The 24,168-nt window shown below is 40.4% G+C and overlaps 2 protein-coding genes across 3 annotated transcripts; one reads left to right on the forward strand and one right to left on the reverse strand.

Moving 5' to 3' along the window:
- Positions 1 to 1,258: 1,258 nt before the first annotated feature.
- Positions 1,259 to 12,562, reverse strand: ap3s1 (adaptor related protein complex 3 subunit sigma 1). 2 transcript variants are annotated; one of them, XM_080467142.1, is made up of 7 exons: positions 12,234 to 12,562; positions 8,726 to 8,817; positions 8,115 to 8,226; positions 7,951 to 8,022; positions 6,628 to 6,735; positions 5,150 to 5,191; positions 1,259 to 2,106 (listed from the first exon to the last, which is right to left on the reverse strand). In XM_080467142.1, the coding sequence occupies exons 1-6, from the start codon at positions 12,300 to 12,302 to the stop codon at positions 5,156 to 5,158; spliced, it is 489 nt and encodes a 162-aa protein (XP_080323268.1). In that variant the 5' UTR covers positions 12,303 to 12,562; the 3' UTR covers positions 1,259 to 2,106; positions 5,150 to 5,155. The 2 variants fall into 2 exon arrangements, with proteins under 2 accessions (XP_080323268.1, XP_080323267.1); XM_080467141.1 differs by lacking the exon at positions 5,150 to 5,191 and having other exon boundaries at positions 12,234 to 12,556.
- Positions 12,563 to 14,893: 2,331 nt separating this feature from the next.
- On the forward strand, positions 14,894 to 20,273 carry cdo1 (cysteine dioxygenase, type I). The gene is made up of 5 exons (XM_080466725.1): positions 14,894 to 15,314; positions 16,438 to 16,515; positions 17,354 to 17,511; positions 18,081 to 18,250; positions 19,220 to 20,273. Exons 1-5 carry the CDS (start codon positions 15,145 to 15,147, stop codon positions 19,247 to 19,249), a joined length of 606 nt encoding a protein of 201 aa, XP_080322851.1. The 5' UTR covers positions 14,894 to 15,144; the 3' UTR covers positions 19,250 to 20,273.
- Positions 20,274 to 24,168: the final 3,895 nt, after the last annotated feature.

The following is a 24,168-nucleotide window of genomic DNA, read 5'->3' on the forward strand; positions in this document are numbered from 1 at the left end:
TATGACTGTATGGTTCATAGTTAAAATAATTAGGAAGCATTCGTAATATTCTGAAGTGGGGGGGGGGGGGGGGGGGGTTGCTTAGATGCAATAAATCTAAACTATATTTATATTTTGTATATAATCTTGAAATTTCACTGCTTGAATAAGTGTGAGGAAAACGCAACTCTTCCATTGTTGTAACTGTATAATAATACTATGTTACACAGGACTTGCTTACTGAAAGTTCCCCAGTCTCCAACGTGTAGAGCGGGAGGCACCTTCTTATAGCACCAGCTGCCAGTTTCCTTTATGGAGACAACACCCAAAGATAACCTTCATGTTTGATATGCTGAGGTTAATGCAAAGGACCATCAACAAATTCATTCATTGCTTTTGGTTTAGATTGTTCGGAGACCCTGCTATATTAATTGAACTGCTTGCCTCTGCTTCCATGACTTTTATTTGCCATTGGTGCATGCAATAACCTTTATGCACCTCTTGCGGGCTTAAGCCAGAGCTTTCTTTTGTCTTTGCTGATATTTCGGACCACTGAACTCTCTCAGCCTTGCTTTGTGGAATTGTTTGCTTGGTTGAGGTCAAGGAGCCATCCAGCTCGGAGTCTGCTCTTGTCTGACATTTCTGTGTGGTAAATATATACGTCACGGTTCTAGTTTCTTTACAAATTCTAAATGACTTGATTGTAAAACTCGAAACAAAAGATCAGCGTTTTCCTGAAAAGTGATGCACTGCTGTCGACAGATCACATACATTAAAAATACATATACAAGATTTGTCATATAAAATAAGCGACTCTATAAACGTCATGGTAGGCATATTTGTATTCAAACAAATACCTTTCTTCCCATGACTTTTCTGTATCACATCTTACAGGTTCCCTCCTCATCCTATTAAAAGCTGTGTAACGGAAAATATTTGTGAATAGTCATTGTTGAATCATGGTTTTATTGGTTCAGTGATGCAGCTTCACAGAACAATATACATTTTTTGTAATAAGTGCAGTTGTAAGAGACAAGACAATCTATTGTGTCTCTGTAGCTGTTACAGACACAAGTTCCCACATTCTCAAAACAAGTAAAGATCATTTAAAAGCTCTGTTCAATTTCTTATAACATAAGTGATTGTCGGTATATTCTGTAATATTGAAAAAGATAAGACAGAGTTAGTGTATTTCTCAATTACTGTTACACATATTGTCAAATCCAACTAGGTAGCATAATAGAACACATGAAAAAAAAATTGTCCAGAAGCAAAGTGGTGAGTTTCAAGAGTTTATTAAGTTGAAAAAGGAGAAAAAAAAAAAAAAATCATGCACTGATGAAAATTAATAGAATTTCATAATACAAGACAAATCATTTAAAAAATATTTTGCATACAAACAAGAAAAAAAAAAATCATTTCATTATATATATATCTCCATATTTCTGTCACACTTTCTGCAATATAATAATATTCTATAAAGTATCACTTGCAATACTGTAGCACACCTGTTCCAGTTTGGGATGTGAAAACAGTTTCATTTACCTTTCTCCCTTTGATTGATTTTTCTAGCCGGGAGATAAACAATCCAGCAAGACTCTCACAAGATGTCACAACCTGCTTTCCAGTAAACACTTGAGTAAGTGAAATTATTTCAGTTACAAACCGACACAGATCGATTCTGGAGGAGTCGGACTGACCTCCAGTGAGGCAGAAGGAATGTACCAGTGATAAATAAATACTTCAAACCTTTCCTTCAAGAAAAAAAAAGAAGAAGAAGAAAACAAATCATTCTTTCAACAGGGAAACAAGAGGTCACACCAGGACAAGGAGTGTCAATTCACACAGTACCTTCTAGATGTATACTTTTGATAAAAGTTAGTAATTTGAGGTTTTGGTAAACAGATTGCATCATCATCATCATCATCATCGTCGTCATCATCATCATCATCACCGTAAACATTGGCCGACATCTGCAGCCTCAGGATCTCGCTGCCACTATTTGAAGGAGGGTAAATTTGGCACTTTTATGCTGATGTCGCCAATGTTGATGTTTCTGGGCATTTCCGGGAGGTTCATGTTCTTTACAGCTGATACGGCACGAGCGGGTGCTCCTGCAATACCCGCCTACACACACGTAACACACACACACACAAAACACACACAGGGAGCATTGATAAGATACAAGCCAATCAAGTGAAAATAAAAAAAGAAACATGCCGCAAATGACCAGACACTGAACAGTGAACACTGGACACACACACACAAACACTGACACACACAAATATATATGTATAGTGCTAAAACAGAGTACTAGACGGAAAAAACAGTCACCTGCTGACAAAATGCAAAAGCACTGACGGCTACTGAGACAGACATGTGCAAATGTACATTCAGATGCCTTCATAGCTCCATACGCACATGCATTATTATCATTATTGATGTATTTTTCTTTGAATGACTTACATCACAACCAGAGCCAATTATGAGTCAACTGTGAGGACATACTAGACTAGAACGCTCATTCACTAAGGGTGTACTGAGCAGTCAGTATCCTGGACATTCTTCAAATGGAACAAGAGGCAGCATTGCTTAGGAAGTGAATCCACCAGACTCTTGAGGACCGGTAAGGGTAAAAATGCCAGGAGAGATTTGGATAAAGCAGGAAAAATGGATTTGGATATGAAGACGGAAATGATGTTCGAAATAGATAGGTGTTTGAGGAACACGTGGATCAAATCTGGGAAAACAATCCAGGAGATACTGTACCTTTAAAGTTAGTTCTGGAAAGCCTAAACCTGGCTGGAGCTAATATTCTCTGTCTGATTCCATGTTAGTGGGTAGAGTAACGAGGCGTTTGAGGCATGTGCGCCGCTACAGTGTGGACTAGTGATGAGGCTCTAGGCCTACTAGTACTAAACTATGATGGGATTTCTAGTCTCAGGGACGGAGGAGGCATTTCACTCTAACACAATGAATCTCAATGTTGTACGAGATAAACTCAAATGTGAACAAGTGTTAAAGCTTCATTAGAGCAATACATCTATGGAGAGTGAATGATTCATGGTTTTGGTCTCTAGTGTGAGCAGACATTTGAGAATCACTGCAGTTAGAGATCCCCCTGCTTGAATCTTTGGCAGACAGACCCAAAAATGACCAAAAGATATTTAAAAAAAAGAATAGTGCCTTTTTATCCAGACACATTAAAATGAGCCTACCTTCTAAATCAAGTGATATGAGGCACACAAAGCACGTCTGGAATGCAGATTAATCCACTCTACTTTAGCACAAGGTTATTTCAATGGACCATTTGTCTTAGGGGTCATTCTTCTTTTTGCCAAGAACCAAGGAGACTTGTGTCGGATGGAAAGATGGCCGTGTTGTTTAATGGAGAGGAATGCTGATCCAGCACATGGGCTCAGTGTTCAGGATGGTGTCGTCTCACGGTAGGTCACCAAAGAGGCCTACTGTGTGACTCCATTATAGAGGGTTTTAATTAAATGCTGTATGACTAACACACAGAAATAGCAACACCAGCTGTTGATGACACAACAGCGGTTCGAGTCTCTGGTTTCTCTGTGCAAGTCAGAGGGTTTCCTTTCAAAAGCACGAAAGACAACCAAGCGCCTCTATGTAACGGACATCAATATTCAAAGATTGCATGATAAAGGTCATGATGGAGGAAAATTTCTGAAGTTTGAGAACTATTCCCATTCACTTCCTCTACGACAGTTGGATGAGATCAATCGCACTTTCGTGTCCAAAACTGTGCAGCTAAGATGTTGTCGAATCAAATCAAATTCAAAAAGCTGTTTTTCTAAATGAACCAAATGAGTTTTCATGAGAAATATTTTTATATATACTTGCTCTTGTGGAGACAACCATGTCTCAAGTGTGATGACTGTGATCAGATTATATACATGAAATGCAGTCCAGCTGGCCATGTGTTGACACAAGAGACAATCAGGCAATTGCTCATACAATTGTGACCCTCCCTATTTCAATAAAGAAAACAACTTAAACTTCTCTTTTTACTTTTGAAAAACAGACCTTTTTCATATGAATGCAACATACTTCCATAGGCACCACTGAATAAACATAGTTAATGTAGTCTGTTAATGTCGTCTTTGTCAGTGTGTTTAGAAATGCATCAGATGCATGGTTTTGCAAAAAAAAAAAAAAAAAATGGCATCACTGTCTCATTCTGATGTCTTCAGTTTCTGGGGGCATGTATGCAGTTTTTTCTTAGATGCTATTACAGATGAGATAAAAGAACCACTGGTGAGAGAGTTTTGATACAAAAATTAAAAGCTATCCTGGATAATTCCTCTCCACATTCATATAAACGTAAGTCCTACTCACATTCAGATCACTTCAAACAGACATTTTGTGGTATAACTGACTGGACAATAGAAAAACACATGGCCTCTGGCTGATAGCTGTTGCATTAAAACTGAACTGTAATGGTATTAACTCATGCAGTGCAATGTGCGAGGCAATTTATTGGCTTCGGCGACTAATTCCCTGATGCCTTTTCGGGCCAACATATAGTCCAGGATATAATTAACTAATGAAGTGCTGGAGTTTTGAAGTGAAGGTCAGTGTATAATGTGATGCGGTTTGACAGAACCAGTCTCGCTATTTGCCTGTTTCAGATTCCTATCCTAAGGTTCTCAAATTCATACCATAAAAGTAGTGCAGATGTTCTCATCCAACTCTATGCAAGAATGACTATAAAGTATGTTTCCAATTATATCAGCGAAAACGTTTTGGGGGGGGGGGGTTAATTAATAAATGTGTTTGAAATGTTTCCTGAAATGACTTCAGGTGGTTACAAATAATTCAACCCAGTAGCCTATCTTGCCGGTTTAATTCCTATAAATGACAGTAGAGGCCAAAGGAACTTGATCCTGGACGTGACGTCTCAAAGTAGAGCCCCAAAAATCATAGTGTTGAATTCGAAATGAGAAATTCAACTCCTCATTGTCCGAGATTGTTTTGCTCTTTGAGGTATTTTTGAGTCTGCCATGAAAGATCCCTGCTGTATGTTAGTGACATCACTTCGCTATCACATGGAGGGCCGTATGGAGGGACTCAAAGGGCGGGGGTGGGGGTGGGGGATTAAACTCCAGTTAAGGTTAAAAGTACTCGGTTGTAAATTTAGCAGTACCTGTGTCTACCTGTCCTGCCTGGTAGACTGAAAGATAAACGTCTGTAAAGAGAGAGAAGAATGGAAAGAACTGGACAGGGTCAGGAAAAAGAGGAATGAGGAATGTTAAAGCAGATTAAAGTAATTACAGTTTATCTGCACAGAAAAAAAGTGATAGGACCTATCATACACCACATGTGCCAACTGAAAAGTGCCATCTCGTGCAACTTTCTTCATTGGGGAAAGAAAGGAAAAAAAAAAAAAAAAAAAAAAAGCCAAGATATTAATTGAGAAATATAATTTTAGTAGGTAAGGAACAACAACAGCTCGTTTCTCGTCCCCCCCCCCCCCCCGCCCCCACTGTCCTGCAAATGAGCCGTGTCCATACCAGTTAGCATCAGTGTGAAAAACAAACTGTGGTCTACGGTAGGTCCAAGAGGGAAGAGACAGAGCAGCTCTGATGACTGGAAAACAGTAAGAGGCTTTGCTTACAGAACGTCAATTGGAAAAGAAGAGTCTGTCTGATTAAAAGCACACAGTGCGGCTAAGATTATTGAAAGATATATAGAAATATACTTGGACACTATAAAAACATTAGTGCAAACAAGTGATCGGCAAGTTTAAAATCTTCCGAAGCAAACTTTCGTTAAAAAAAAAATAAAATAAAAAAAATCATGGCAACTCTAGTGTTTCTCATTTGCAAAAGTAAAAAAGGATTTCAGCAAAGAAAAAAAAAAAAAAAAGATAACGAAAAACACTGACTCAGTGTCTTGTTAATAAAAATGCAAACAAAGCCAAACAATTAGTACAGTTTTAGCTTTTATCAGAGGATACGATCCACACTACGCAGAACCGAACCAATTCATGAAATTGTCTCTGGCTGTCTGTCTGATTACGACTTTCCAACAAAGAAAGAAATGTTTATCTGCTCGCAGAAGCTGTATGGAGAAGCAAAGCAATGTCCTTGCACAGAGCAAATATCTAAGCAAGGACACCGATGTGTAGATGCTACGAAACACATTGGAAAAGCATTTTTAAAAAAAAAACTCACATTCACCTCTAAAAGCCATGAGTATGTAGAGATACAGCCTGTTTTCATTACTATGTGTCAAAATCTGGGTGATATGGGAGACTTAATGGTCACAGGTTCTGGAGGTGCATTGAACAATGGTAATATTCTGTGTAATAATGATAGAAGTGATGACTATGGTACTGTAATTTATAACTGAGGGGGAAGGGAGGGGGGTTACAAGAGAAAAAACATGTGTCCTGATCTGCGTTGAGGGCAGTGCAGCAGCGAGAGAAGAGGCCGGGGGAAGAAAAAAAAAAAAAATAGCACAAACACTCAAGAGTAGGTAGGGCGCATCCACAAGGTCACTGGAGAGATGCATGCAGGGTGCAGCATACACACATGCCTGCATACTGTAGACAATACCTCAGAGGGCTCGGAGGTGAGAATCGGGTCGTACGTACGCTTAAAGGGGAAGGGTCACGCTTACCTCCGACTTCTCCATCTTGTTCTGGGCGTCCACCTGCATGATGATCTCGTTCATGTTGGTCTCCAGGACCATGCCGCCCATCACCATCTCTGCCAAGATGTTGTGAACCTGAGACACAAAAGAGGTGGCCGTGTGCATTACAGCGGCAGCTCGCCGACTCAGCAAAAGATGTTCCCAGGTTTTGTAGGGAGACCTTTTTTGTTCTGTTTTGGATTACACAGCAGAATCAATTCTGGACAAATGCTGAAAATCAATGGAAGCACGGGGAAATGAATGCAGTCAGCAACTGTGCGGGTCAATAACTCAGAAAACGGTAACTATATGTAAAGTCTTTTTTTGTTATCATCTGCCTTCAGCTGGACAGCCTGCCCACTGCATATAAATCCTCCTGCGGCAGCACTCTGGACCGTCTCGCTACCTCTGACTGGCTGGTGAGCGAATCTGAGTGCGACAAGTGTTGATTGACTTGCTTCGGACAAAGAAAGCCGTTGCGAGCCAATCATAGACAACATACGGTCTATGGTAAAAGTCCTCCTTGATATGTAATAAACATTCAGTCAATCAGAAGTGAAACAGACACAAAACAGCCTCTTCCTGGCTTCAGAGAAGTTTGAAAGAACTGAAGTAAAGCAATATAATAGGGTTCTTTTTTTAATATGGTTTATAAAACCACAAATGCGTCTTATCTTAGAGATTAGAACTGGAAATTGAAATGACTATGAAGGTGCATGTCCACCATTTCTTTTTTAAATGGGATCAAACTATGAAGAATAGATGTATTCAACCAATGAAACTGAACAGAATTGTGACCAGGAAAGGCTAGTGAATGTCACAACAACAACTGGGTTGAAATGATTAAGTATTTCAATGAGTTACACTCGACATCGTTCACTAAGCTGAAATCAAACTCACTCCAGGAGCGTCACTCTTGATTGTTTAATTAGTTTGCCGATTATTTGTTTTCCAACTAAATGATACATTTTGCTTTCTCTGCACATCATAAAAAAAATAATGGGGGAAAAAAAAAAAATGCCAATCACAATTTCCCAGAACATGTTTCATCCGAAGTATAGCCTAAATTCAAAAAAGCCAATGTGATAAGGAAAATACAAACATTTTCACTACTCAAGAACTTTATGTAAAGAACTGGAATAATCAATGAAAAATAAATGGAAAATCATAAATATGACATGTGATAAATATAATAAATTAATCACATCGCCTCTTAATTGTGACACTTTTGATTGAAGCTGCTGAGAACAACAATATGTTACAGACAGACACAGTGACTGCGACACTGAGGGCAACAACTGATTGTCCTACCTTGTCTACATGGAAAATCAAGTCGAGCTCGCAGACGTTCTCGAAGCATTTATCCAGCGTTTCCACAAATACCTGCGAAAAAAAAAAAAATTGAACCTGTCGTTTATCGCGACAAAAAAAACTCCAGCGTCGTACAGATTACCTGCGGCGTGTCAAGTCTTTACCTGGATTAAGTCTAAAATTCCCAGCTCGCTCTCCGAAGAGTCAACACAAAACACAAAGTAGAGCGTGGCGTAGTGTCTGTAGATCAACTTGTAGTCGGATCCTCCGATCAGCCTGTAACACGGGAGAGCGGAAAACTCAACAGATTCCCCGTTACCACCACACGGACCTTCGTCGCCGGCTGTCTAATGTACATTTACGTGGATGGATTTTGATCTCTGCTTTGCTGAAGGTCACTGGGAGTTCATGCAAACATGTTCTGACACATAAAAACACCTGGAGAAAAACAATATTCATATTTCTCACTGCAGTGGCAGCAATGTCATATCCTTTGGAGGAGATAAGAGGGCAAAACGGCGAGTGGGGGAGCCCCAAGATGCAGACAGACACCTAGGTCCTGATTCATGAATGAACATCCACCAAACACTGTTACTATTGATCGTCTTACATAAAGGCCTCTGAGCTTTCCTGCAGACTGTGGAGTGAATCCCTGTAGTGGAACATTAGTGTGTCAAACCGGCACCGACTGCCGAGTTTAAACGGGGCTCTATAACACTTGGAAACGGCCGCGTCGGAACGGACAGCCCGAAAACGGGACACTTCATGAACTCACATTCCTCCTTCAAGGAAATTACAGACGTTCTCATCTCGTTTTGAGACCAAGTGGAAGGTTTCCCTGATGATCTGCTGCTCCGTGTCTTCACTCTGCGGGGACAAATGAGGGAAAGGATCCTGTTAAGACGGCCAGGAAATGGTAAACAGTTGCGGTAGTTTATTTGCTTAATTGCGTCCAGGAATTACAACCCGGCCACGGATGAGGCTGGCAGGTCAGGTGTAATAACGCTGGTCTCGCTTCTCCTTTTTTTTTTTTATTTGTTTACTGCTTCAAACTGATTTATATACCAATCTTTCTCTTTGTCATAGTCAAACACACAACATTACCCACAGGGGCAATGATTTTACTAGACAAACTGAAGCAAGGTAGACTTATCTCGTAATTCGCCAATGGATGAGATTTTGTTTAAACCCTCAAATATCCCTGGGCTTTTTAGACTAAATAGGAAAAACAAGCCTCCTGGAATGCATTGTTTTGCAGCTTAACACACATTAGGTAATATGAAAAAAAGGAATCCAATGAAAGCTTCTAAAAACATTTGTTTCTGGCATGTTCATGTTGGGGTGAACCTTCCGGCTTTAGCAGGGAGCGAGGGTGCCAGAGCCCTGCCAGAGGTCCATAACCGCTCCGTGCACACAGGGAGAGGAGAGGGTGACCAGGATGCAGCCGGCTGGATGACTGAAGCGGTCATGTGACTCGCAGAGCTTTCGTTACAGAGCTGCAAATGATCAGCCCCGACAGATTCTACTTCTCAGTTCCTGTATTTGGTTTACAGATTTAAAGAGAAAGCGCAGCAACAACGCTCCTCTCTGATGAAATTCAGATATACATGGTACATTCAGTTCTGTAACTCACGGCCGTTGCGGGTCCGCCCCAGTTTGACACTGAAAATAAACCACATTCGGTCCCTAAATCATGTAAATGTAGACAGAAATAAACATGAGAGAAATGTGCTTATCCACACTGACGACTCTCTAGAAGCATGTACAAAGACACGTAAACACTAGTTATTACCAATAACTTGTTTGATTGTGGACAAAATCATAATGTAGAGTTTCACATGTTCTTCCTGTGCATGCACAGTTTCCCTGGTTACTAGCAATCAATCAAAATGCGAGCGTTTCATGCGATCTGCGACTTTAAAACTGCCTGTAGACGTGTCTGCATCAGCCCCGTTATGGACCACAGAACCCAACACGGATACACTAAACATACTTCACATCGCAAAGAATTAGGAAAGACGTCGTTACAGTGGCTCTGAATATAAGTGCAAAGTGTTAGGAGACGTTCACTGTATACTCCGGTGATTGCCTTACTTAATTACAGCAATCAGCATTGTCACATTTCCAATAAAGTGCACCCCCGTTGTCCACACAGTCCCTCGAGTGTGAGATAAATGAGCAGCATGTGGATATATTTCACCGCCCTCCTCCAAAGATGTCACCCTCAGACCTGACGGATTCGTTTGAAACAACTCTCTCTCTCTCTATCACTCCCTCCACACACACACACACACACACACACACACACACACACACACACACACACACACACACACACACACACACACACACACACACACACACACACACACACACACACACACACACACACACACACACACACACACACACACACACACACACACACACACACACACACACAATAAGTCAAACTTGTGTTTGCCTGCACAACCTCAAAGTGCAAACCGAGGCCCACCTTTAACAACAAACTAACTTAAACAAACTGCACGACGGGGGCAGCTTTCACAGCGAGCAGCTCGTGTGAAATTTTAGACGCTGCGGGCTTGTAAGCGGACACCTTGGCCTGTAACAGAGCAGATGGGTGTCTGTATGGCTTTCCTATAATCCAATCAAGCGCAGTTTATCAATCCTGACGTGCAAACGCATTCACACGGAACGTCTCAATCATCGTCAGCAGAAAGTGGAGAAATACAGCCGAGGGACTGCGTTCATTAATAAACTCTTCCATTCATCTTTAATTTTGTTAATGAACATTGGACAGAAACGAATACAAAAAAAAGAAAAGTCATCCTGGGAAAAGCAATCGCCCTGGCTGGAGCACCCAGCGTGGGAGCCACGCCCCACGCTCTGAGAAGCACCACGTCCACATTTTGAACACAGTGTCTGATCAAACAAGGACTTTAAACACGGCCTCCTGAACTGTGAGGAGGTTTTGGGTCAATTTCAGAGAAAGTAGAAATCTTCATCTTCTTCTAAAGCTGGACCAGATTCCGAGGATTTAGTTCTCCACTACTACAAGTACAAGTAACTCCTTGTAGAGGTGGAGTAGTTCGCACTCTCTGCTTACACTGGAACTTTTACCAGTTTGATAGTTGGAAGCCTTTGAGTTTCCTCAGAGTACTCTGATGGTTTCCTCTACCAGACTATAGACATACAAAATGGGCCAAATGGATCATGCTGGGTGAAGCCATGAACTCTGCACAAATAGGTGCAATTCTGCAATGAGTATCGATCCCACATCTCCAAACTCTGTCCCAAAAGATGACGAACCTCGTGGGGTTTATCAGAGACGATCGCCATTATTTTGGGAGCGGAGGGAATGACCACCCGGCACTCGTGACCTCAAGCCCACTGAAGACTTGCGGGGTCAGCTTGGGCCTGTTGCTTGTGCCAGACTGACTTGCAACAAATGCTCGTGGAAGGAAGGGAAGCGATGCACACAGCGGCGTGTGAGCAGGTGAGAAACCGCCGTGAAGTAAGGGAAGGTGCCTTGCTATAGTGCCTGTGTATGATTCTTACACGCGCACACACACAATACTGAAGCTCCTGGTTATTCAATAAATCTATTTTGAGAGAAAAATCAAATGGCAGAAAAGATTTAGCAACACTTTCCCACACGTTCATGTTGAATACAAGTAGGTACGAGAAAGAAACAATCTAACAAACACATATCTCTTTACTTTCTGTGTCTGATTGGGTTTTTTATTAATTTTTTTTTAAGTCAGCTCCAGTGAATGGCATCACTGTTGACCTGGTGGCACCACCATCTACACCACCCCGATGGCTCCAGTTGTGTTGAGGTTGGAGTGAGCACGAGTCACTCACAAGGGCGTCATTAGAGTCATGTGACACAAACAGTGGACTCACTTCACCGTGTGCATCAGCACAGCTGGATTCTCCCCGGATTCCTGCTCCTTCTCAGGCTCGGAGGCAATGTGATAGCCATGGCTTTGCCTTGCATCCCCGGGATTAAATTATTCATAATTTAAAAAAGGACAACATCTCCGACATCGGGATCAGTTTGGAACAAAAGCAGAAGTCCACGCAGGGTCTTTTCATTCAAACACAGTCCGCAACAGTCGACACGCGCTCCGATTGCATAAGAAAACATGAAACAAAGTATGTTCAGCCATCGCTTATGATTTTTTAATTCACTTTGGTCATCCTGGCCTATCAGACGCTCCGGGGGGAAAACACGCAGATCAACGAGAGCAACAATGACAAAACAGTGTTTTACTCACATAGTGCTCGTAGAATTTAGAAAGCCGTGGTTTCCCGTGGTTGTTGAATATTAAAATGGCTTTAATCATGATTGTGGCTGCAGGCGGGGAGGCGGGGAGCAGAAAGGGAGCAGTCTGCTACAGACTGGAGTCTGTCTGCCTCAGTGAACCCAGCTCCGGCTGTCTGGCTGGCTGGCAGCGCCTAATCCCGGCTCGATTTAAGAGTCGGTACGGGATAGCTTCGAGCTACACGCCGCTGCTACTCCATCGTCTCTTTACGGAAATAATCCACGTCAAAGGAGCAGCCGCCCTCCTCCTCCTCCTCCTCCTCCCCCTCCTCCTCTTGCTACAGCGGCCGCGATGGCTCAAACCTTGGAGCGTCGCTTTCTACGTGTAATACCCAGAAAATCCTCACGGAGGCGGCAGAACCATGCATGATAAAGTCATATTTATCTTCACCCCACAGTTCTTAAAATATCTTTATGTTTCCATGTTATGCACAATGATGCTTAATCTATTCGGCCCTTATGTTGTGCTCCACACACATTTCACCAAAAGCTTTATTAAAATGAAGTTAATTTGATCAGACTGACCTAATATTTGTAAAGTGTTTGTTGTGTTTTTCCTGTCAATTCCATTCTTTCTGTGCTTATACTCCTCACCCTTAAACCTTGTGTGCACATAATCCTATTTAATATTGCTTATCCAATTTTATTATGTCCTATTGATATTTTAACCTTTTCTGAAACAAAATTTCTCATTCCAGATGCTGAATTTGTCTTTTATATTAAATGATATGACAAGAGTTTTACTTCTTTCTATCCCTTTTCAGGCCTGTTAATTGTATGTATGTATGTATGTATGTATGTATGTATGTATGTATGTATGTATGTATGTATGTATGTATGTATGTATGTATGTATGTATTTTGTTTGCTGAAGCAACTACAATAAACAGTCCCTTTTTTGATGTAAAATTTACTTATTTTACAATAGAATAAGAATTCCTTTAACATAGGAATTCAAGGTGAAATTAGTAGTAAGCCTATTTACATGCATCAATTCAAAATAGGTTAGAATATATTATATTTTTTCACGTTTGAAACCGTTTCCTACCCGTCGCTTCACTTTATCACCTGGTACAAGATGGCTGAACTCGACTCTACATAGAATTTGTAGCCACAAGGTGGAGTAGAAGAACATCAGGCACTGATGATGTGGCAGCTCAGAGGAGGGAATAACTCAGCCCTCACACTGATGCAGAGAAAGTTCTCCACGTTTCCTTCTGAAGTAAACATGAATGACCTGAATCTTCCTTGGTGACAGAAGTTCCTTTTGGCAGAGTGACACAAGCAGTGTGCTTTCCTGCAAAACATATTGCAGCTCAGTTGCTAAATCAGTAGCTGTTAACAGCAACTCCTTTGTTTTTGAAAGTTCGGAAAAGTTTATTCTTTTTAACTTTCTTGTGTCTTTGCCTGAGAGGGTGTCTGGGTAAAGCAGTTTGCTGAAAAGAAGGTAGTAGCACAGCTTTCTGACTGTGCTACTCTATTATCTAAAAATCCAAACCACAACTGTACATCCGTACAAAAAAACAACAACACCATCTGATGTTTTCACCATATGTGATCTTTTTTTCACTGTGAGTTTGTTTCCTTGGAGAAACTTATGGAGGCCTGTGTGAACGACCCGTGTCTGTGCAGGAATGCTTTGCACGTTTCAAAAATAATTTATGGAGAAAAAAAGTGCAAGTGGAAGAAAGAACTGACAAAACAACTGCTGCAGCAGCCCAAAGTGAGGATATGATGGTAAAAACAGATGTCTGACTCTCTGGGAAGGATTTTAGAATTGAAGGAAGCAAAATCTGCAAGAGAATCAAACCAATCAGCCAGTCATGCTGTTTCTTTCTTTTTTCTTTTTTTCTTTTCTTTTTTTTTTACTGACCTGAATCTGGGAAAACAAATAGCAACAGTGCACACATGGTAACCTTCCCAAAGCTATAAAAGTCACTGCTTTTGATTCCACTTATATGTTGTTTACTAATGGGGAAACGCACATTTGGTTTCTTTACCTTGTCCCCTACTAAGACTTGCTATAGACTCAATAACATCACAATAACATGTCCAATATGTCACCAAAACAAACATGTCTTAATGACTTATTTAAATAGCATATTTATTTTTGGTTTGACAACATTTCTGATGACTGGTTTGACACACTTCTGCAGTAAAATTATTTATCCAGTGGCATCATCTGTCATCAACTTACTGCAAACTAACTATAGATCGTCAAAAGAAAAATTAACCTTTTTAATTGAAATTCTACTAAAGCTTCACAAACTATTCACAAACACTCTGAAACCTGTTTTCCCACACGTGGTTTCTTTTCCAGCCCCTCTGGTTTCTGGGAGAATCGTGTCTTCACACACCTTGGAAATGTGGAGAGAGTTGTTGATTGAGTTTCTGAGGAGAGGGCCCACAGCTATTGTTAGAGGAATGCTTCAGCAAGAGAAAAAGAAAAGGGGGCAAAGGGGGTGGTGTGGTTGTGTTTGTGACAACGTGGTGGAATTGGACTCAGAGAGGATTAGTCCAACTTGTTAATGTCGACATGAATGCATACTTTGATTTTTTACACACAATATTAATTCTGAATATGATTCGAGGAGTAAATGTGATGCAGATACAGTAATAAATTTTTTTTTGGGAGGGCATGAAATTAGTAAACACTATTTTTTATTTAAATTTCTCCCTGTGTTGTGGGCGTTTACCTTTTTTGTTCCCACATAGTGGTACAGTCCAACACCAGTTCGCTCCAAATTGTGGCTCTACCCTATAAAAAGTAAAGCCACTCTGCAAAGTTGGTTAAAGGAATCTGTCGTTTTCACTCATAAGAAGAAAAACAGAAAGTAAGAAAGTTTGGTGCACTGCAGCACAGACATGGAGCAAACCGAGGTGGTGAAGCCAGAAACTCTGGATGACCTGATCAAAATCCTGCACAACATCTTCGAGAGTGACTGCATCAATGTGGAGGAGGTTCAAGATATCATGGAATCCTATGAGAGCAAACCTCAGGAGTGGATGAAGTATGCAAAGTTTGACCAGTACAGGTAAAATAACTTCTAACATAATCCCACGATATTACTGTGTATTATACCAATTAATGCAAGTTGCACTGTATTTTTCCTATCATGTTTTTACCATCGGTTTCTACTTTTCTTATTTTAAACTATCCCTTTTTTTAAAACGTTGTTGACTGCATGTGTGTTGTTATTTGTGGCGATACACTCCTGGAATGCGCTTTTTACATAGATACAATTAAAAGTTAAGTTATTATTTGAAAGAAGAGTACTTATTGTGTCAGTATAGAAAATCAGTTTTCAGGCTTAATTTCATACTAAATGCTTATATGACGCTCTGGTTTTTTTTGGTTTTTTTTAACAAATTATTTATTTCCAGTCACATTCACATAAAAAAACAACAACATGACCATTCATCCAGAATGTAGAAAAGCCCCCAGTCCCTGTGTTTTGATGAGTGAGGGATTATTGGAGGGGAGGGTGGGTGAGGCAGCCCTCCAATCAGCACCAAGAGCAGAAACACACCCGCTGATTTCTGCAGAGAGGGATGCTTGGGGTCTCACCACAGAGCTGCAGCTGCCCCGAAAACATTTAGAGCGTGAAAGGGCAAGAAGAATAGACAAAAAAAAAAAAAAAAAAAAAAAAAAAGAAATATGCAGAGTATTGACAATTTGAATGAAGGGAGGGTGTTGATTTCTTTTCCTATTAAAGTTTAATACATGAAACTGTCTCTATCTGAAGAAATTACGCTTTATTCAGCACCAATGTAGGCCTATCAATCCTCTTTCATTCCTTTATTATCATTACTCTTTGTTCCGTTAAATACCTGTGGATCAATAAAAAATTATTTTTCTGGTTCTCATTATTAGTAGGTAAGTAAGTTATATTGGAATCAGATGATTTAACTTTATGACTCAAAGGGAATCTTTCACAAAAGTGTCAAAAGCCTTGAATGTTATTGTTTTATCGGGGTTCATAATCATTCTATGTTATTGGAGTGGCAATAACAGAGTTTCATAATAGTTCTATTGTCTAACAGAATATTCTTCAGATTCGTTTTTCTCATGAAAGCCACAAGATTAACAATCTGTGCATCGTTTTGTGTTGTAAAATAAGTTATCCACAATAATCTTACAGTCACTCTCTATTGCAGATATACAAGGAACTTGGTTGACTCAGGTAACGGGAAGTTCAATCTGATGATTCTCTGCTGGGGTGAAGGCCATGGCAGGTGAGATAATTCAAAATTAAAGAACAATTCATTGATTTAAAAAAAATATATATTTTTATGTGATGATCTGTTTATTAAACATAATACAAAATAAAATCAAGAATTTAGATATAGCATCAAAACAGTGTCTTACTTAAACTAATTGTTTTAATTGACTCATAGTGAAAAGCTTATGGCTTTGATAAGACTTCACAAGTTGCAGAAACCGCATGCCATATAGATAAGTGTTTTTTCTTTGTAACGGTTGTATTAGTTAATAAAGATAAGAGAGTCCAATGTGGACAGAGGTATTATGTAAATACGCATTATTAAATTATATTTATTGCATGCCCCACTTGGTCAGCAAATATCACCTTATCTTGCAGCCTTGGCTTGAGGCTGATAGAGAACGCTCGAGTTCAAGCTGGGTTGTTTTTCTAAACAGGACAATCTGCAGCGATAGGGTGGGATTGTTTAATCATAACACAGCAGCTATTGCTTTTCCAGCAGAGTGAAACTTGCACACTTTCTGTCTGGTGGAATGTCATTTTTCCAGAATTCCTTTCTGCCCCAGTAACATGAAATGATATACGATAAATGTGGTACAGCTAATGTTTCCCAGATTATAGATGTGTGTGCAGGAGGTTTCACAACAGCAGCCTAAAAATGTTATACATATGTTATGGATTATTTCTAAAGCATTTCTCTTTGTATGGGTTTTCCGACCTAAAAAAGTTTGTTGGTACTCCAGTGTTTTGTTTTGTTTTGTTTTTTTGCTTCTCTCCTACGTGTCACAAGAAGGCCAGCTTCGACATATTATGAACCTGCATGTGCGCGTGTGCTCTCTGACACTTTGCAGTAGCATCCATGACCACACGGACTCCCACTGCTTCATGAAGCTGCTTCAGGGTCAGCTGAAGGAGACACTGTTCAGTTGGCCAGACTCTAAATCGCACGGGGATATGGTCCAGAAGTCACAGAGGGTTCTGCAGGAAAACAAGGTTGCTTACATAAACGGTAAGAAAACCAGACGGTGTGATGACTGTGTTCCTTTAATAAGAGGTTGTCCTCTTTCATTACGAGCGAAGCTTTGAGCTTTTGGGATCTGTATTTCTGCTGTGGCACGTGCAATTTATGCTATTTCTGAACAGTGTGTCATTCTCACATTGTTATCGTATGCTGCATTCAGTACAGTTAAACAAACTTTTTTTTTTTTTCATGCTGAGTTGGCATGTTCCTGGGGACTCAGCCATGGCTGGCTTTAGTTGGGGTTGCACTGTTAAACCCGTGGCACCTTATATAGCACACAGTAATTACCAAGTTTCCATCCTCTGCTGTTATGTAGTTCCATATTGGTCCAGCAGGAGTTCCCAGCTTGTTACAACATTTAACAATGACCAGCATTGAGGTCTCTGCTCTAAATCCCAGCTGAGTGTTTCCCCAACGTAAATATAGTCCCGGTGTGACACTTGCTCTCTGTTGTTGGTTACAGCATTGCCAGTAACTCTTGACTTCACACTATTCCTGTGGTATGCACTTTCATGTTGATTCACAGAACCATGTGCGTGTTTGCCATCATATTTTAGACTCCCTGGGACTGCATCGTGTGGAGAATGGCAGCCACACAGAGTGCGCAGTGAGTTTGCATTTGTACAGCCCCCCGTTTGAGACCTGCCAGACTTTCGACCAGCGGACAGGCCACAAGAACACCGTCAAGATGACCTTCTGCAGCAAATACGGAGAGAGGACCCCATTCGTAAGAGACCTTTTTTTTTTTTTAAATGGCTTTAACACATAGAGCACTACAATATCAACCAATAAAAGCTGAAAATAAAATTGCTATTATGGAACTTTAATCCCAGAAACAGAAGACGTTCAATCACGCCACAGTAAAACACAAAGTTTTCTTAAACTATATTTCATGTAACCTTCACACACCTATGTACGTGCGTCCATTAGCAATAAAAGGACCTGCATCAGTTTGCAATTCAGAGCAGCTAATCTTTAGTACACATCCGCCAACACTTTTCTGTAAACTACCACACGCCAGAACACTTCAGGCTGTTATTTGAACACCCAGACGTCGCCATCTCCCATCCTCAAAATGCCTTGTGAGCAGGAAGTGGAAGGTTTTTATAGATTGCTGAAACTCTCATTAAGAGAGAAGCCCACCAGTGTTTACTGCGGCACCCCTCGGGGTTTAAATTGTGGATATTTTCCCATTTCATTCATTAAACTGTTACTATTGTTACACTGATCTTCTTCAACGGGATTTATGAATACACCGAGGACATTTTTTTCAGTGACAGATTTGTCAAATTAGGCTCATTCATTGTGTCCTCCTGAGGTTCTGCACACAAACAAAAGTCCTTACGAAACAATTTACAGAAGCTATAATGACTGTAAACCGACACTGTACGATCTGGGCTTGTTTTTGGCAACTCCGCCAACAACACTGGTCTTATCTGAAATCTACAAGTTGTATAACCATACCTTTTGCAACACAAAGCGGAGGAGATAAGATAGTGGAAGTACATGAGTGTAAGCACAAAATGAACTTCATTCGACGTATGCCCGCCCATAAGTCTCACCAGCCGTGTGGTGGTCTGAGCGTGTTTGGGACCTGACTTTGGACAGGAGTGACCTAACCGGCTTCGAAGCCGCCACCGGGTGACTAATGACCTGAAGTCTGTTTTGTTTTTTCTCCTTTTCTCCCTTCTCTTAGGAGACCACGATTTCACAGGAAAACAACTGAAGGTCACCCGAAGGGGGCTCCAGATAGTAGAGACAGTTGCATTTAAAGTGGTAATACTACAAAAATTGATTCAAGGGAAACTGCTGGGGGAAGCGAAACGTGGACCTTCTGTGACTAAGCAACCCATTTAACAAAATCAGGAGTGGGCTGGTTCAAAAGGACAACGCAGTAATTAGAATGGCTTTATTGCTGGCCAGTGCCAGCTTGGCAAATACTGATGAGCACAGGACGAATGCATGAATAGGCTTGGACATGGATTGAATCTGCCTTTTGTTTGCCGGGCCTGAGGAGACCCTTTTCCAATAACAACATTCCTGTCCATCCACGACCTGTGTAACCACACGTTTGTAAAGTTATGGCCCATAGTTGAACAATAAACCTGTAGCATTTCATCCGGGGGAAATATTACTGTTGTAGTGTTTCTCTTATATTCTGTATTTAAAAAAAAGAAAACGAAAAAAAAGAAGACAGCTCTGCAATCAACAGTTTTGTTCTTAATGCCGTACTTTTATAACTGCCTTTTCTGCCAATTTGTACCACTTACGATTGTCTTAACATCTGTTGAAAATTGTTGTGGAATGTAACATTGTTTGTACAGTCTAACTAAAAAAAATGTTCTGGAAAGAAATGTAAAGCTTTGGAATTGTGTGTTGTTTTGTAATTTATTTGCAGTGTATCCCGTTAACTGAGGGAGAGTTTAAATCAGCAACTTCCTGAATGTGTTCATGCTGACGTTTTGACCAAGAGAGTATTGTTGAGCGGCTATTTTGTATTCTTATCAGAAAACATGTTTAGAGAAAAAAAAACAACAACTCATAATTCTTCTCAGGATTTTGGCATATTTTGATTGTAGCTGTATTTATATAATGTGTCACTTTACAGTGTAGTACTTCTCCTCGCACTGTCAAACACACACACACACACACACACACACACACACACACGCGTGATTTTCTGTGATGCATTAAATAAGAAATCTGGCCATAACTGTAGACCAATAAATGCCATTATCCTTTCAAATGTTGCCTGGTTCTTGTTTTTTTATTACTATATATTTTGGGGAATTCTTCAATTGCTGGTATTTCTCTCTCTCTCTCTCTCTCTCTCTCTCTCTCTCTCTCTCTCTCTCTCTCTCTCTCTCTCTCTCTCTCTCTCTCTCTCTCTCTCTCTCTCTCTCTCTCTCTCTCTCTCTCTCTCTCTCTCTCTCTCTCTCTCTCTCTATATATATATACACACACACACACGTACATATGCTACAAGCATAATGTTCTTATATATAGTGTTATATTGTTATATACTCATGCTCACCATTAGTTCTATTTGAGTATTGGTTATGTACAGCAGTTAATCGAAACAAATAAAACCGAAAAAGTATTGCTTAGTATAATGTAAAGTACATGAGAGCTACGATTATATTTGTTATCCGTATCCATGCAAAGTCAACAAAACAAACAAAAACAAAAGATACAATTTTTTTTAATTCCAGTTGTTTTCTGTTCATCGTATTTTTGAAATAAGCAGCTTCATTTACATTTCTAATAATATCTTAGAATTACATTGTATGAATACATAGTTTACATTGTAAATATTCCTATTTGCTTGATCACCATGATTGTTTGAGAGCAGATCACTGCATTTGGATGGGCGACTATAATGAATTTCAGTATAATATACAATACTGGAGTAGACATCAAGTACACATATCATACTTTATACTGTACCTATCTCTTGTGTTTGCAATTATTTATTAATCAAACAGAGGAAAGCAAAGTAAAAGTAAAAGTGGCAAGTCATATTTAGTATTACTGTGGTTTGTTTTTTTCACATTTCTGTTCTTCCTCTGGCTTTAATTTTTGTACATCTGGAGATTACTTCATCTCCACATTCAGAGCATTCCACAGTCTCCCAGCTCCTACCGACACATGGAAACCTTTTTCTTGTGGTGTTGCCCATATGGAGAGTATGGGCCACTAATCACAGGCTTCAAGTAAAAGTACTGTACCGAACGCCTTCACTCAGGAAGTACAGCAGTTTATGATCCAGTACATTCTACTTGGTAGGCGCGTTTAAACCATGTCTGCCTTTTTTTAATCTTTACCGTGGTCCAAAGGAAATACTGACTGGTATTGACCAATAAACAAATTAAGTTAATACTCCGTTGATAACGGCATGAAAGTACCTGGCGCTGGTATCCGTTTACTGTGGGCATGAAGCAAACAAATGTGTTAACCGTGTAATGACCAGCACATACTGGAGCAGAGATGTCGGACTCGTTTCATTTCAAATGGCTCATACCATAGAAATAATATCAATTCAGAATCGTCTCCTTGTTTTAACACAAAGATGTACACATAAGTACATTGTGAAAATGTTTGTCAGTTCATACAATATTTATTCAAGAAAACCAGGAATTTCTGAATCCACTTTGCCATACCAATTCTCTCCAGGCTAACTTCTGCAGCCTGCAGTTTAGATTGAGTGTCCCTCATGGTGTGGACACTAAAGTAGATTTTTCATCAAAAAGCTTGCTAGATTGTGTTATACCTTCTCCAGCCTGTGTTCCTTTTCAAGTCGAGCAGAGAAATCCGGACAGAAATCGACATTTTCATGCAACAGGTGACAAACGTGCGTCACCGCTCACATCTCTCCATTATTTGCACTTGCGGAAAGCACACAGAGTACAGAGTATCAGGGATGTTAGTTTGTTCAACAAGTCTACCCAGCTTTTCTTTGTACTGGGTCAGTCATGCAGCCAATCTTATGTAATACCAAAGCTAATAGACCTGATTGCCCCAGCAGGGCACCTGCTTTGCGTGATTGCTGTGTGGCAGACTCGGTCGGAGCCCCTCCAGAAAACCTCCATCGTCAACTGACTATAAAGTGGGATACGTGTCTTGTTGATTCTAGTATCTCTCGCGGTTCTTTTCAGGAGAAAGATTCTTGGCAACAGATCTTCAATCTGGACATTTGGGGGCATTTCTGGACTTTGTGATTTATGCAACTTTAGTTAACTTGCCCTTGTATGTCAATATGTTCTCCATCAGGTATTTTAATGTCGCCGTAGTTGAAGGGGCAGTAGTCAATGGTTCCTGAGGAAAAAAAAAGAACTGTGATATTCAACAAACAATATCAACTCCAATTTTTTTCTCTTTTAGTATGAGGCACAGAAGTGCAGGAACATTCTGAAAATGTTTGAAATTTAGGACAGCTGTGGCTCGGTAAAGTGGGTCGTCATCCAATCCCAAGGTTGGTGGTTTGATTACCCATATGTCCTCAGGTAAGACATTGAATCCCAAATTGCTCCCAGTCAAGTCTGACAACTTGTGTAAAAGTCCTCGCCTTGGGGTGCAGTTAAAATCAGCTATATAAGTAAAGTCCCATCTAAAGTCCTCTGCCATAGTGACATTCTACAGACAAGTATTAGGACAAAGCCTGTCAACTCTCTCATTTATGCAGTTTTTTGGGCTCAAGTTCACCCTCACTGAATGACCTTCATCCTAATGCAGGTGTAACTTAGTAAGTAAAGTTTATTTATAAAGTGCTTTTTACAGATTTAAAAAAAAAAGGATCGTAGTTCTGCGTTAAAACAACATAGGAATAATTTAATAAAATATGAAATAGGTGGGACAGTTGCACAGTGCAGTGGTGTCATGGGTCAAGAAAATACTGGCGTGATTCTGAGCTCGGGGCCTTTCTGTGAAAACTTTGCATGAAAACACCTCGAGACGCAGATAGAACATAGTTTGAAATGTAATGGCAACAATGGCCTGAAATATTTAGAAGTCCGTCAGTTTTCATGTTGTGTTTTATCATCGGTTTGTCCAAATGTCTTTCGACTTGTATTTTTCCGCTTTGTCCTCTCTTGGCCACGGCTATCAGTGAACGCTACTTCAGTCACTTGCATATCTGCACGGCAGCATTAATCATGGCAGAGATCATAAACCTGACAGCAGTTCTCACATTGTTTTCCGCGCTTCTTCCTTTGTTCTGGCAGTGCCGAGACTGAAAGTGCAAAGTAGAGTCTAAGAATGTGTCCCGTGATGATAACAGGCAGCAAGTGTAGTCGAAGCCTCTATATCGCGGGAAGAAGCGGAGTAGCTTTGATAATTCACTTATCAAAGTGGCCTCAGTACATTGATAGTGTGCAACACTCATTCATGCAACAGGCAGTACAAATACCGTACTCGTCGCAAGACAACATGCTTTTTTATCGCACACACTGATAAAGTCCTTACTCACCTTCAGAGCTTTTGACATTTTTTCTCGAAAACAATCACCGTTATTAAAGTCCCACTCCACTCCAGAAGACATTGATATCATTCGTGTTACATCCTTTTGATGTTTATGGATGTTTCTCTGTGCACTCTCCAAGACGACGATTAGAAGAAGAGTCCTTCATACACCATCATGTGAAAAACTTGACGCCTCTATTGAAAATCCAGGATCTATTTCCACAGGTTTATGGGATCAGTTATTTTAATATAAAATGTCACCATTGATCGGTGAGGTAAATGTACAGGTGTTTGAATCGGGAATATACCCTGAGGTCATGTTGTTGTGCACATTTGTTTTCCTCCAGGACACTCCACGTTCTTCGCACAGTCCCAAGAAAATAATTGGTGACTGATTGTCCTGTAGGTGTGAATACCTATCCATATGGCTGTCCCTGTAATGGAGTAGCAATCTGTCCAGGTTTGTAGCCCGTCGTAGTCTGTGGTCAGCTGCACTCGGCTCCAGTGCCACCTGTCCATGTTGGATAAAGACGTACAGAAGATGAACAGACTGACCGATGACCTTGGCTGGGTTAAGGATTGCAAAACTGAAAAAAACAACAACAACACTTCTCTTCGTTCAATCATGCAAAAGACTTCTAGGACCTCATCCCAGGTGTCTAATCCAGTAAGACATGAGTTCACAGA

Source organism: Lipophrys pholis, assembly GCF_963383615.2.
Source record: "Lipophrys pholis genome assembly, chromosome: 7".
Lineage (NCBI taxonomy): Eukaryota > Metazoa > Chordata > Actinopteri > Blenniiformes > Blenniidae > Lipophrys > Lipophrys pholis.

What these genes read in the sequence shown, in the direction of transcription:
- ap3s1 (XM_080467141.1), bottom strand. Translation starts at nt 12,302, where the DNA reads ATGATTAAAGCCATTTTAATATTCAACAACCACGGGAAACCACGGCTT. An exon ending in GAATTTTAGACTTAATCCAG is followed by an intron (nt 8,023 to 8,114) that starts GTAAAGACTTGA and finishes TTTTTTTCGCAG; the next exon opens with GTATTTGTGGAAACGCTGGA. An exon ending in ACAAGATGGAGAAGTCGGAG is followed by an intron (nt 2,107 to 6,627) that starts GTAAGCGTGACC and finishes ACGTGTGTGTAG; the next exon opens with GCGGGTATTGCAGGAGCACC.
- cdo1 (XM_080466725.1), top strand. Translation starts at nt 15,145, where the DNA reads ATGGAGCAAACCGAGGTGGTGAAGCCAGAAACTCTGGATGACCTGATC. An exon ending in GCAAAGTTTGACCAGTACAG is followed by an intron (nt 15,315 to 16,437) that starts GTAAAATAACTT and finishes TCTCTATTGCAG; the next exon opens with ATATACAAGGAACTTGGTTG. An exon ending in CAAGGTTGCTTACATAAACG is followed by an intron (nt 17,512 to 18,080) that starts GTAAGAAAACCA and finishes ATCATATTTTAG; the next exon opens with ACTCCCTGGGACTGCATCGT.